This window comes from Cricetulus griseus, assembly GCF_003668045.3.
Source record: "Cricetulus griseus strain 17A/GY chromosome 1 unlocalized genomic scaffold, alternate assembly CriGri-PICRH-1.0 chr1_0, whole genome shotgun sequence".
NCBI lineage: Eukaryota > Metazoa > Chordata > Mammalia > Rodentia > Cricetidae > Cricetulus > Cricetulus griseus.
Genome location: NW_023276806.1, coordinates 1312606 through 1326743, shown reverse-complemented (window position 1 = coordinate 1326743; position 14138 = coordinate 1312606). Strand labels below are relative to the sequence as shown.

General features: G+C 40.6%; 1 protein-coding gene across 2 annotated transcripts in view; it reads right to left on the bottom strand.

The window, feature by feature from the left end:
• Positions 1–14138, bottom strand: part of Lrrc7 (leucine rich repeat containing 7) — a 362920-nt gene that overhangs the window by 232807 nt on the left and 115975 nt on the right. For both annotated transcript variants that reach the window (XM_035451112.1, XM_035451113.1), the window contains exon 3: positions 7470–7587. In XM_035451112.1, coding sequence (XP_035307003.1) covers positions 7470–7587 — 118 coding nt within the window. The remainder of the gene's footprint in view (positions 1–7469; positions 7588–14138) is intronic.

Below are 14138 nucleotides of genomic sequence, written 5' to 3'. Positions count from 1 at the left end.
TTGAAAATCTGGACGATGGAGTGGCCTAGTTACTAGCTGGGTTGTAACTTGTTAAAGAATGATTCTAGAAGATACAAAGATATCAGGATTAGAAATGATGGAACTGACCCACATGCAGTAACTAACAAAATGTGTGAAAACCTGACTGACAACATGGCTCAGGGGATAAAGGAACTTGCTGCTAAGCCTGAGGAATTGAGTTCAGTCCTGGGACCCACACAGCAGAAGGACAGAGATGATTCCTATAGGTTGTTCTCACCTCTATACTTGTGCTGTAGCAAGTAAACACACACACACACACACACACACACACACACACACACACACACACACAATCAATCAATTACAAATGTGTGCAACTCATAAAATCCAGTCGAAAGCCACAAAGTAAGACAATGATAGGAAGTAGCCTGTTGGTATTTACCATCTGAAGACACCAGTTGTTTCCAAGTTAACTGTTAAATTCAAATAAATCTTTAAAATTATAACAGATAGTTGTGCATCTTAACAAGCTTGACCTAAAGGCTGGACTAAATACCCTGAATGAAGAAATGAAGTGAGGATAGGAACATTTAGATAGCAAAACTCAGTAAGACGCTGTAATGATGAGAACAGGTCTCAACCAGCAAGAACAGTTCAGCAAGCTGAAAGAGGCTGAAGAATTGGGGAGACTTACATAGTGGGGGACAGGCTGCTGAAGGTCACTGGGGAGACTGTCACAGTCAGTGAGGGGACAGGCTGTGGAGTGTCACTGGGGAGACTGACACAGTCAGTGAGGGGACAGGCTGCTGAAGGTCACTGGGGAGACTGACACAGTCAGTGAGGGGACAGGCTGTGGAGTGTCACTGGGGAGACTGACACAGTCAGTGAGGGGACAGGCTGCTGAGTGTCACTGGTGAGATTTACACAGTCAGTGAGGGGACAGGCTGTGGAGTGTCAATGGGGTTACAGTCACAGTCAGTGAGGGGACAGGCTGCTGAGTGCCACTGGGGAGACTGTCACAGTGAGAGGACAGGCTGTGGAGTGTCAATGGGGTGACAGTCACAGTCAGTGAGAGGACAGGCTGCTGAGTTTCACTGGGGTGACAGTCACAGTGAGGGGACAGGCTGCTGAGTGTCACTGGGGTGACTGTCACAGTAAGTGAGGGGACAGGCTGATGAGTGTCACTGGGGAGACTGTCACAGTCAGTGAGAAGACAGGCTGCTGAGTGTCACTGGGGTGACAGTGCACCATCATGGGAAGGGGACAAGCTGCTGAATGTTCTTTAATCAACTCATCATCCATTCTATTTGTATGAGAGAAGGTGAATTTTGGCAATTTGTAGACTCAAAAATAAGTTGTAAATCAAGTAAAGACCTATACTTGAAAAGAAAACCAATTGTTTAAGAAGGCAACACAGAAAAAGTACCTGTGACATCAAAGTATGGAAGAGCATCTTCAACACAATGTGATGACACACAACACAAAGGAAAGAAGTTTGAAGCTTGCACATTAAATTTATTAATTTTTTAATAAACTGGCTTTCGAGATAATGTGTGAAGACATGCTACAGACTCAGAGCATAGAAGGAAGAGGAAACTAGTGTTCCAAGAAATGAATCTCAAGTCATCAAGAACCTGAAAGAATACCCAAAATAAAAGTAGATAATAACAGACAAATTGACCTGACCAATGAAAAGTGCAAAATGTTTGCTATTAGGGGGACTATTAAGTAAGAGCACCCCAGTATGTCTATCTAATGGGCTGCCAATTAATGGCTGGAAAGCAATAGGAGCATGAGCTCTTCTGCTGAGACAACTAGACCCAGTTGCTCAACCTTCAAGAAGATCAGAAAGACAACATGGAACAAACTTGAAGACTATGGGGCTGGAGAGATGGCTTAGTGTTAAAGAGCCTTGGCAGTTCTTCCAGAGGACCTAGGTTCCATTCTCAATACCAATACTGACATGGCCACTCATCACAACCATCTGTAACTCTGTGTCCAGGGGATCTGATGCTCTTTTCTTGCCTCTCTGGGCACTGCCTGTACATGGCACACAAACATACATATAGACAAAACACTCATACACAAGAATAAAAAATAATTAAGAATCCTTTGAAGAATAATCTATAAAATGTAGTAGTACTTTGCTGAAAATTTGAACCCTAATTCTGACAGCAAGAAGGGTGAAGCAATGGTTTAGACATCTATGTGTGTCTGTGAAGTTTTATTCATCTAAAAAGAATATATCTGCAATGAATGTTAACACTCCATCTCCATGACACATTATCCAGTATTTTTTCCTTATGAAAAGTATTCACTAGCTTAAAACTTGAAACCACATCAATGTTTAAATACAGTTAATTGCCAACTGTTTTTAATAAAACATTGTCAGAAGGAACATGAAAGATATGTTAGTACAGAGAGGTCGAACTCTTAACTTAGGAATTCAGTCTTCACAGAAACAATAACATTTGAATATTGAATATAGTGAAAGTGAGCAGGATGAAAGAGGCCTGAAAAGTGATTTATGCAGAGGAAGTAATACAAGAAGAGAGAAGAGGTCACAAAGCTTTGTTAAATGTTTGAGGAAGCTTTCTTGTACCCAGACCATAATGATTAAAAAAAAAGTCAGTCACCTGTGGTTAGATTGGCAGTGGAATGAGAGTGTTATTAGATCAGCTATGGAGACTCTCAGCTTTGTGTTTAGGAGTCTACACTTTGCCCTAGAAGAACTGAAGCACCTCAGGTGGAAAGAAACATGGCTATCCTGGCAATTTAGGTGGGTACTAGAGCTAGAAATGGAGGACCTGTTTGGCAGTGACTGCATAAGCACAGTTAAGAGGCTGTTTTAGTGGATAGCACAGACCAGAGACAGAACTGAACTACAACAGTGGGAACTGACAGAATGAAGTGGTCTTTCCACACACATAGGACATGGCAGGCATGCTAACTGAGTAGACATGAAATGGAAAGTGAGAATAAATCCTTTCATTGATTGCCTCCATGGCTTACAGTAATTTAGCAGAAGCTGGGACATGAACACACTGGGGTGGTGAAGAGTTTGGTTTTAAAGGCATCCTGTTTGAGGTGTCTGAGAAAAGAGCTTCATGATCTCTTTCCCTCTTCTTGAGAACCTCAGTTCTTTTTCTTTTTTCTTTTTTGTATTTTCCAGCACTTAGTTAAGACATTTAGAAGTTCCCAGTGTGTCAGGTGGGGTTTTATGAGGAGTCTCTAATGTAGTATCACATAAATACCATTGTAGCTTTTAACAGGATAATATGTTATTTACCTGTCCAAAACTTACAAGACACGTTCAACATTGTGCTCATAGTTCCACATAGAAAAGTGAGAAAGACAGTCTCTGAATTCAAAGATTGTATAATGTACCAAATATACAAAAACTCAAAATGAAAAGTAATGCCTACTTAGCATGCACAAGGTGCCAGGTTGGCTCCTCAGTGTCACCTCCCCACTCGAAAAAGTGATGTAAGTTCAAAACCATTTACAAGACAAAAGTTACCATAGAACAGGCAACTATACTATACAATAATTACTTTCCTTTGTTTAGATGGAAGGAACATTTCAGAATACACAACTGAAATGTCTTCTTCTGTGTATGTATGTAGTTAGTGTATATGAGTGTGTGTGTGTGTGTGTGTGTGTGTGTGTGTGTTTATATATATATGAGAGAGAGAGAGAGAGAGAGAGAGAGAGAGAGAGAGAGAGAGAGAGAGAGAGTTGCAGGTACAGTAGATTTTATTTTGGCATCTTCAAACAGAGTTTATTTCCATTATTCCTCCTGATTTCTCCTGTCCCCTTGTACTCTTTAATCTTCTTTCTTTTATTTACTTACTTAATTTTACATCATGATCACAGTTTCCCCTCCCTCCTCCATCCTCATTCCCTCCCTCCTTCTCTCCTCCCTGAAATCCCTTCCAAACTCCAATCCACTCCTCCTCTGTTTCTGTTCAGAAAGGGGCATGCCTCCCATGAGTATCAACAAAGCATGACATATCAAATTGCCGTGAGACCAAACACCTCCCCTGTATTATGGCTGGGAAAGGCAATCCAGAATGAGGAATAGGTTCCCAAGAGGTAGCCAAAACTTTAGGGAAAGCCCCTGCTCCCATTGTTAGGTGTTCCATAAGTAAACCAAGCTACAGAAGTGTCACAGATATGTAGAAGGTCTAGGTGGGTCCTATGCAGGCTCCCTGTTTGCTGGTTTAGACTCTGTTAGTTCCTAGGAGCCAGATTAGTTATTTCTTTTCTAGTTATTTCTTTTCTTTTCTTTTCTTTTCTTTCTTTTTTTTTTGGTTTTTCGAGACAGGGTTTCTCTGTGTTCTCTCTTTGGAGCCTATCCTGGCACTTGCTCTGGAGACCAGGCTGGCCTCAAACTCACAGAGATCCGCCTGCCTCTGCCTCCCAAGTGCTGGGATTAAAGGCGTGTGCCACCAATGCCCAGCCAGATTAGTTATTTCTATGGGTTTTCTTATGATGTCCTTGACCCCTATGGCTCTACAATCCTTACTCCCCTTCCTCAGCAGGACTCACTGAGCCATGTTTGGCTATGGGTCTCTGCATCTGTTTCCATCATTTACTGGATGAAGGCTCTCTGATGACAATTAGAGTAGTCACCAATCTGATCACATGAGATAGTTCAGGCTATGTATCCACTATGGCTAGGAGTCTTATCTGGGGTCATCCTTGCAGATTCCTGGGAGTTTCCCTTGCAACAGGTTTCTATCTGACCCCCAAATTCCTCCCCCACTTTCCAGTCTTGTCTTTCAGTACACCTCCACTCTATCCACCCCCTAACCCAACTCTTCAAGTTCTCATCCCCACCTGCCCCCAATGTACCTAGTAGATCCCTTTCTCATGGAGATCCATGTATTCCCTCCTTGGGGAACTGTTTTTTAAGTATACAGAGGACTCTGTTGAGATTATAGCATTCAGCCAGAGAGGAAAGAACCTGAACTGAGGAAATTGTAAGGCTTCTAAGTCACAAAGGGCCATTTGATGCTATGGCAATGACCAAGGGTAATGTGACAAGAAGACAGCAGAAGTAAGATCAGGGTCTAAACAGATGGTCAAAAGCAGCTTTAGACTCAGAGCAAGTTCATGTACTAAGGATTCTCTCATCTAATTAATTCAAACATATTTCACTAGTTTTTTTTTTTTTGAGGTTTCTGGTCCTTGTATGTGTTTGTCTAGAGATATGGATCTATGTTCTAGCCCTGTGCTCCAGCTCTGCTGTAGTCTCTCCCCTCCTGGAAAGGCTATTTCAACTGCCAATTGTAATGCTGACTCTACTCTTGTTTCAAGCTCCTGTTCTGTCTTCACTTGACAGATTCCTGGAAGATGAACTGGGCTTCTTGAGTTACTGCCCAGGTCCTGTCACAGCACACAGAGACAGCTTCCAGTTATTATATTCTGAAAGGCTGTTTGCGTGATTGCCAGCTGTGATCTAGGCATTGCCACCTCACACCTTTGCAACCCAATAGGTGCACCCTACAGTGGCTTGACATCCCTTGCACGACATTTTGTGTAAATGATGTTTCCAGGATAGGGAAGTAAAGCTAAGAGTACTAGATTCAAAGTTTTCTGAATATGCCCACAGACTCCCTTCCTGGGAAAGTAAGTGTAACTTTTAATTTTTAGTGTGAAAACACCACTGAGAATTATTATATGATCTCAGTAAGGTTGTTTCTCAGGAGCTCTAGGTTTATATGTGGTGATAAGTTATCTCACCCTCTTTAAAAAGAAGTTAAGTTTTTATTCACTTGTACTATCTACTAAACCTGCCCAAAGGCCAGATGTGGCATTAGCCATATCACATTTCTTAGGATTATAATTTGAAAGTAGAATTTGAAATATAAATGCATATAAGCATTTTATAATAGTAACACGCAGGGAATGCCCTATAAATCTATTATTTTATAAACATTTATTTTCATTTGATTTGTATATGCATGCCATGCCTGTGCAATGTGCACAGAGGACAGATGAGGGTGCTGGATCCCTTGAGGTTTCAATTATAAGCAGTTGTGAGCCACCTGGGTGCTGGAAACTGAAACAAGGTCTTCAGGAATACTGTATACTTTCTTAAATGCCATCTTTTTACCTCTAGTAAATATATTCCTGTTAGAATAAAAGTGGATATGAGGTCCTTCTCCATGGGTCTAAGTCTGGTTATTTTTCTTTCTCTATACCTGTGTCATCTTTCTTGGATTGTCTTAATGAAAACCCTCTGAGTGGCCATTAGCTGAGTGTGGAAGGTTATTTAAGTGGCTGGTTGATGTATGTATTATCTCTTTCAAGCTAATTCTGGAACTTGAACTCTTAATTAGTGCTCACATTCTCTATGAATGCATGACATCAAGCACTCAGAGAATACTGATTATTTGTGGGTGCCTGTCTTATCTTGCCAGTGACACTGTAAACTCAGTGATGACTCTCAACCATTCTCTCATGAATTCATTCAGTAAATATTTATCAAGAATGTATCCATGTTCCTCCTAAGGATGGCCTTCTGGTTGAATGTAGCTTTACACACAAACATTTACTCAATTCTCCATAGCTAGTTATTTAAATATCTAAACCACTTATTAAGATGCAAATTTTGTAAGGGAGGACTTGGCTTTTTCCATGCCTGTCCCCAGGACACCAACAATACCGAGAAGAGTAACCATTGCACTATTTGTATGTGACCATGGGCACATTTTTCCTCTGAGAACTTGATGATGGTGGGACTGTGCTTTGCACCTACATATTACCTGATCACAATCCTTTGGGATAGACCTTTGATTTATTAAAAAAAACCACACACACACACACACACACACACACACACACACACGTAGCTGAAGTCATTTGGAAAAGATTGAGGTCCTACTGAATGAATTAGGACAACTGAGACCATTTGCAGGCCCAGCTTCCTCCAGGAAAATATCAACATGATCGTCAGTATTAGCACCAGTGTCAACAAAATCACCAGGTGCATGGATTTGTCTCAAAACACAACAGATAAGACTGAACCCTGATGGTTTTCCAGCCTCTGCTCAAGGCATTTGGGATGTGTCAGTAGCCAAAACTGTAATGTTCCTCCTGTCATCTGATAAAGTTTGCAATCTTGGTCAGGAAAAGAAAAGCCAATAACCCTAGTGCAGAGGCAAGTGACAAGGGGACAGTGGATTCCAGGGAAGCAAATGTAAGGATTATTTCAAAGTAGAAAACAGAGCTCATCAGGTAGGTGATACCCTGAAAGTGAGGAGTAGCCCTATCAGAGGATGAGGAATGGTTTAGCGAGTTAGAATACATCTGAGTCTAGAGAGGAGTAAGACATGGGGAAGGCAGCCATACTGTATGGCTTGTAATTCAACTCTTAAGTAGTACTTGAATAAAGTCAAAGAAAAGGTTATTACTCAGAAAAAAATTAGAAGGCATTTTCAATAAAATGATATTAATGTGTTTGGAGATTCTTATCTTACCGTTTTTACTGATGTCGAGTTCTTTCAGATTAACTAGGCTGGCAATAGAGGTCGGCAGACTTGAGAGGTCATTGTCAGGAATGCTTAATTTCCGCAGAGCTTGACAGTTGAATAATTGCTGTAACAGAAAAGAATAACTCACTAGTTAGGCCACAGTTTGATTAGACCCACTCATGCCTAAACTCAGTAGCAAACTGTAAGTTACCATTTTTATTTTTATTTATTTTATCAATGTGACAGCAAAAGAACCATTAATAAAGCCTCACTTTCTTGCACACCCAGACTGGAACAGCTTCATAATCCATCCATCTGTTAGTGCCATACAGACATAAACAAAACAGAGCAAAATGAAAACGAGGCAGGCAGAAGCCTTCAGGAGTTGCAGTCTGTGTTCTCACAGCTAAAAGGGAATCACCTCAGCCCTCTTTATTTTGCTGTTGTATTAGATTTCAGAAGTCTCACTCCCACTTCTTCTTTCTGAATAAATACTTACATGTAACATGAATAATTTGTGTTCAAGTTGAAGATCAAGAAAGCAAAGCATCCAGCACTAGAAAGTTCTCACTTCTTTCAATACTCAGACTGAAGGGGCAATCCACTGAACCGCAGACTGCTCCCAACTGCACTGCTGATCAGACTTAGGAGTTCTTGTCTCCTCCTGCCTTATATTCCTCTCTCCTTCCAACCATATCACCCCTGTCTCCAACTCCCTAATGCTGGAATTAAAGGTGTGAACTCTGTTTATCTTTTAGACTGATTCACTCTCGTTTAGCCCAGGGTGGCCTTGAACTCACAGAGATCCATTTACCTCTGTCTCTTGAGTTCTGGGATTAAAGGTATGTGCCACCACTGTCTGACCTTTATGACTGTGGCTAGCTTTGCATGCTGATCTCCAGACAAGCTTTATTAAATCATAAACAATATATCACTACACTTATATATTATTAGAATACCTAAACTCACATTCTTCTGTGACCCCTTGCAGTGACTCATAAATCACTAATAGATGAAACATGGGACAAAAATTCAATCAGGCTCAAAGTAGTAGGTGGGGGAGAACCAAGTGCTACAATTGGTTCTGGACCAAAGCATGGTCTCAGCCACTGGTGGGTTGAGGTGTGTTTCAGAAGTGGTTTCTTGATTCACTTGGGAAGTCTAGCAATGGGTAAGGCAAACTGCATTTTCAGCAAGACATAAATTTGGGTGATTTGATATCAGTGTTTCCAATACCACACTATGAAAAACAACACCTTTATTTATTTATTTATTTATTTTTATTTAAATTAGAAACAAGTTTCTTTTACATGTCAATCTCAGTTCCTTTTCCCTCCCCTCCTCACCTGTCCCCCACTGACTCCCTATCCCAACCCCTGTCTGTGCCCCAGGGAGGGTGAGGCCTTCCATGGGGGATCTTCAAAGTCTGTCATAGCATTTGGAGCAGGGCCTAGACCCTCCCTAGTATATCTAGGTTGAGAGAGTATACCTCTATATGGAGAGGACTCCCAAAGTACATTTGTGTACTAGGAGTAAATACTGATCCACTACCAGTGGCCCCATAGATTGTCCAGACCTCCAAAGGATCTGGAACAGTCCTATTCTAGTTTCCTATCTATCAGTCTGGGGTTCATGAGCAACCCCTTGTTCATGTCAGCTGTTTCTGTGGGTTTCTCCAGTCTGGTTATGACCCCTTTGCTCATCACTCCTCCCTCTCTGCAACTGGATACCAGAGTTCAGCTCAGTGTTTAGCTATGGGTGTCTTTGTCTCTGCTTCCATCAGCTACTGGATGAAGGCACTAGAATGGCATATAATGTAGTCATCAGTCTCATTATCAGAGAAGGGCATTTAAGGTAGCTTCTTGACTATTGCTTAGATTGTCAGTTGGTGTCATCCTTGGAGACTTTTGGACATTTCCCTAGTGCCAGATTTCTCTTTTAACCTATAATGGCTCCCTCTATGATGGTATCTCTTTTCTTGCCCTCCTCTATTCTTCCCCTGACTAGATCTTCCTGTTCCCTCATGTCCTCCTCTCCCCATCCCCTTCCCCAGGGGACCATGTATGTCTCTCTTAGGGTCCTCCTTGTTTCCAAGCTTCTCTGGCAGTGTGGATTGTAGGCTGCTACTTCTTTGATGTAGATCAAAAATCCACACACTTACAAATACCTGATTTTTGACAAAGAATCTAAAATTATACAATGGAAAAAAGAAAGCATCTTCGACAAATGATGCTGGTATACCTGGATGACTACAGATAGATCCATATCTATCACCATGCACAAAACTTAAGTACACATGGATCAAAGACCTCAACATAAATCCAGCCACACTGAACCTGTTAGAAGAGAAAGTGGGTGGTACTCTTGAACAAATTGGTACAGGAGACCACTTCCGGAACATGACACTAGTAGCACAGACACTGAGATCGACAATTAATAAACAGGACCTCCTGAAACTGAAAAGCTTCTGTAACACAAAGGACACAGTCACCAAGATAAAACAGCAGCCCACAGAATGGGAAAAGATACTCACCAACCCCATATCTGACAGAGGGTTGATTTCCAAAATATACAAAGAATTTAAGAAGTTAGTCTCCAAAACACCAACTAATCCAATTAAAAATTGGGTATGGAACTAAATAGAGAATTCTCAATAGAGGAATCTAAAATGGCTGAAAGACACATAAGAAAGTGTTCAACAATGTCCTTAGCCATCAGGGAAATGCAAATCAAAACAACTCTGAGATACCATCTTTCTCCTGTCAGAATGGTTAAAATCAAAAACACTAATGACAGTTTATGCTGGAGAGGATGTGGAGAAAGGGGATCATTCCTTCACTGCTGGTGGGAGTGCCAACTAGTACAGCCACTTTGGAAATCAGTATGAGGTTCCTCAGGAAAATGGGCATCAGTCTACCACAAGATCCAGCAATTCCACTTTTAGGCATATACCCAAAAGATGTGCATTCCTGCAACAAGGACATCTGTTCAACCATGTTCATAGCAGCATTATTTGTAATAGCCAGAACCTGGAAGCAACCTAGATGCCCCTCAACTGAAGAATAGATGAAGAAAATGTGGTACATTTACACAATGGAGTACTACTCAGCAGGAAAAAAAAAAAAAGCAATGGAATCTTGAAATTCGCAGGAAAATGGATGGAACTAGAAGAAACCATCCCGAGAAAGGTAACCCAGTCGCAAAAAGACAAAAGTGGTATGTACTCACTCATATATGGATTTTTACATCAAGAATACTTTTATTTTTTTTAAGCCCTGTTCAGCTCATCTACTACTAAAAAACATGAACAGTTGGAAGAGGATTTTTTATTCATTTCTAGAAGAATTATCTTAATGAGATCTTTCCTGACATTTCTGACTCTGTTTTGCAGAACTTCCACAGATGAAGTCTGGTAATCATGACTATGCAGTTGGCCAATGGTATATTTAACTACCATTTCTTCCTACACATAATTCCTTATTTATAGGAAAAAACAATGTAGCATACCGTTGTTATTTCTTAACTCATTAGCTTTTTAAAAAGGAGATCATACAACTTCTTATATAAGAGGAAATGTGCAGTCTCTTACTTTGGGTTAGTCATCTTGAGTTCTTTATAAAGATTATTTGCTACTTGTCATGATGTCAGAATTACATTTTTCATCCTGTATAGAAGTGGACTTCTTTTTACAAAACTTTGAAAGAGATGCTTAATGGGTTCTTTGTAAAGCATTTCACCTAACCAAATAGAAAACACATGGCTACAGTCCTGGAAGTTACTAGTAACTCGATTCCAGACTGTGCTATCTAGTAAGACAGCAATGTGCTGTACGAACATGCAAAGTGGTTATTTACAGCTTCACAGTCAATTATCTCATCATTGGTTTGGGTAAGACTTACTAAGCACTCTTTCTGCTGATCACTACAACCATTTTGATGAACATTAAAACTAAAAGTTTTTAAAATATAGTCTTTTGAGTCTTATTATAACAACTAACTTCTCAAGTGCATTCAAGATTTAGTAAAAGTTCTAGTATGCTTCAATTTTGAGTGAACTGACACCAATTTTTTTTAAAAAGGAAGCCACTCCCTTTACATGCTCTACATGTAAGCAAGAACAGGCACTTGACACTAGATCAGTGTCTGGTCAAGCCTGAGTCTTATTGCAGTGTTACCACTGAACTCAGCAGTTCTTTTGCTTGTAGAGTAGAAATGCTAAACCATACAACTTGAGCCTTGAGAGAGTGAAAGATGTTAATACAGGCTATCAACTCTAAGCCTCACAGTTTTCTTCTACTAATGGTTTTGATGTTTGGAATGTACCATACAATCAAAGGTAAGTTATTTTTGAGGGCTGTCCTTTTTCCAGATATCCTTACACTAATGATTTAATCTCATAACACGGGTCTTAGATTTGGTGAATGAAGTCCTTGTGTCCAGGTAAGTCAGGTGACTGTTAGAAATTAAAAATACATCAATGTACAGTATGATGGTCTGTTTGTTTTCTTTTCTAAACAAAACAGTCTCTCTGGAGGCAGAGTTCTGCTCAGCTTGCCTGCAAATCTCATATTTCTCCTTTCCATTTACCACAGGACACTTTCTTGACCACAGTTTGTGCCGAGCCAATAATTTTGAGAGTGCTGATAATTAAAGGGAAAACGAGAAGCCTGCCAAACTCCTGCTGAGACAGGCAGTTTTTGACAGGAAGTTTTGGAGGGGTAAACAGTTTCAGGGAGTCTGTGTTTCCTAGATCAAGTTTCTTACCTGAGTGAACTTCTTCCCATGAGTCCTGTCCTCTACAAAGCTAAAAACCCTAACACAGCTTTCTCAAGATTCAGACTTTAAGTGAAAATGAGGTTGGATCATTATAAAACAGTCGTGTATTCTTCAGTATAGGGGAAATAAAAATAATAGCTACTTAGAATCAAACTGTTAATTATATGGCTCACATTTTAAAAACAATAGAAATGTTCTGGATCTGAAAATGCATTTGTGTTAGAGTGCTATTTCTCTTTAGCCAGGGAAACAACTTAACTTTGAAGAAATTTTTGGGGGTCTCTGCAAACTCCATGGCTAGCAGAGTGTCGATCTGTGTGAGGCAGGAAGGAAGTCTAGTTCAACACAACCCAGTAGCTGGTGTTGGTTCAAACTTCTAGGGTCTGACTCTAGGTTGTTTATTTTTATTTTAGACATGTTTAAGCACAGCACAATTTTGGAAAAATGTCTTCTGATGCTAATTAACTCCCATGTGTACAGCAAAGCTTAAGACATATTTATAGTGAAATTCTTTACAAAGTACATGTGACCACTTCCATAAGGATGTGATGGAGAAACAATGCTCAATGCAAGGGTCTAGGAAGAATGACTGAGATAAACATAAATGTCTCAGGGAGTCAGGTGTGGCCTGGCCCCTATCGAAAGCACAGAGGCCACCTAGGCTGTTGTAAAGTACATGTGACATCTCCCATAAGGTTCTGTGGTAATATATTATGCATGATTTAATAAAGATTGCCTGAAATATCAGAATGCAAAGCCAGCCACACTCATTATCTATAGAAGCTAGGTGGTGGTGGCATACACCTTTCATCCTAGGACTCAGGAGACAGAAGTAGGCAGATCTCTGTTAGTTCAAGGCCACGCTGAGCTACACAAAATTGATCCAGTGAAAAAGAGAAACAGCTCACAGAAAGTTGATCTCAATACTTGGGATCCCATGCCTTTAATCCCAGGATTCGAGAGGTATAAAAGGAAGAAGCAAAGGATCTCAAGAGAGAATTTGTGTCCAGCCACATTGAGGAGAGGAAGCAGTCTGGGATTTGGTGGAGAGCATTGTCTCTGAGGATTCATGGAGACAGGATTGCATTTCATTCTGAGATAGAGGTAAGAGCTAGTGGCTTGGATGCTTTGCTTGACACCCAATAACAATCACTGGATCTTTATTTTCCATGTTACAGGTTTGGTTCTATTGACTGTTAAATAATGCTCAAGATAAAAGTCTAGGCTAAGCATTAATAGTCTGGGGGAGTCAAGGTGTAGCCTGGCCCTACAGATAACACAGCTCACCATCACCAGGCTTTGAACTACATCCCTTCTGAGACTTCTGGGTGAGAAACAGGCTATGCTTCTTTTCCCTTGAAGAGACAATTCTGCCTGTTTAATGTTTCTGGTTTCCCTAGTGCTTATCTGTGAGCACAAGGAACTCTTGCTCTTTAAATTCTATAGAATATTGTTTCACTCATTAATTTCTAGGAAACTGCTTTACTTGTGCCTGCTGCAAACTAGGCTGATGTGACTGTTTGTACAAGGGTTATTCCATGAGATACTAGGAGCCATCTCCAGGGAACCAGACTCTGCTCGAATACTCAGACCACACATGTAAAAATGCTCTGTATAAATCTGCACTGGGGTATCAGAAATGCACACACAGGATTTGGGCACCTGATGGGTTGGAACAGAAAGAAACCTAAGGAAGCTTCTCTAAAAGGAGTTAGGAAAAGAAGGAACCTTGGAACAATCTGCTGGGAGTGGACCTGGGAGGTGGCCAGGCCATTCTTCTCTCAGTTGCCATTTCAAACTAGTTTTAGACATTCAATTGGTAGGATGAGGGGATCTGGATCTTGGAGAAAGTTCCCTGATTCTGTATTAAAGGTGAGTATGCTGGATATCATATGCTGGA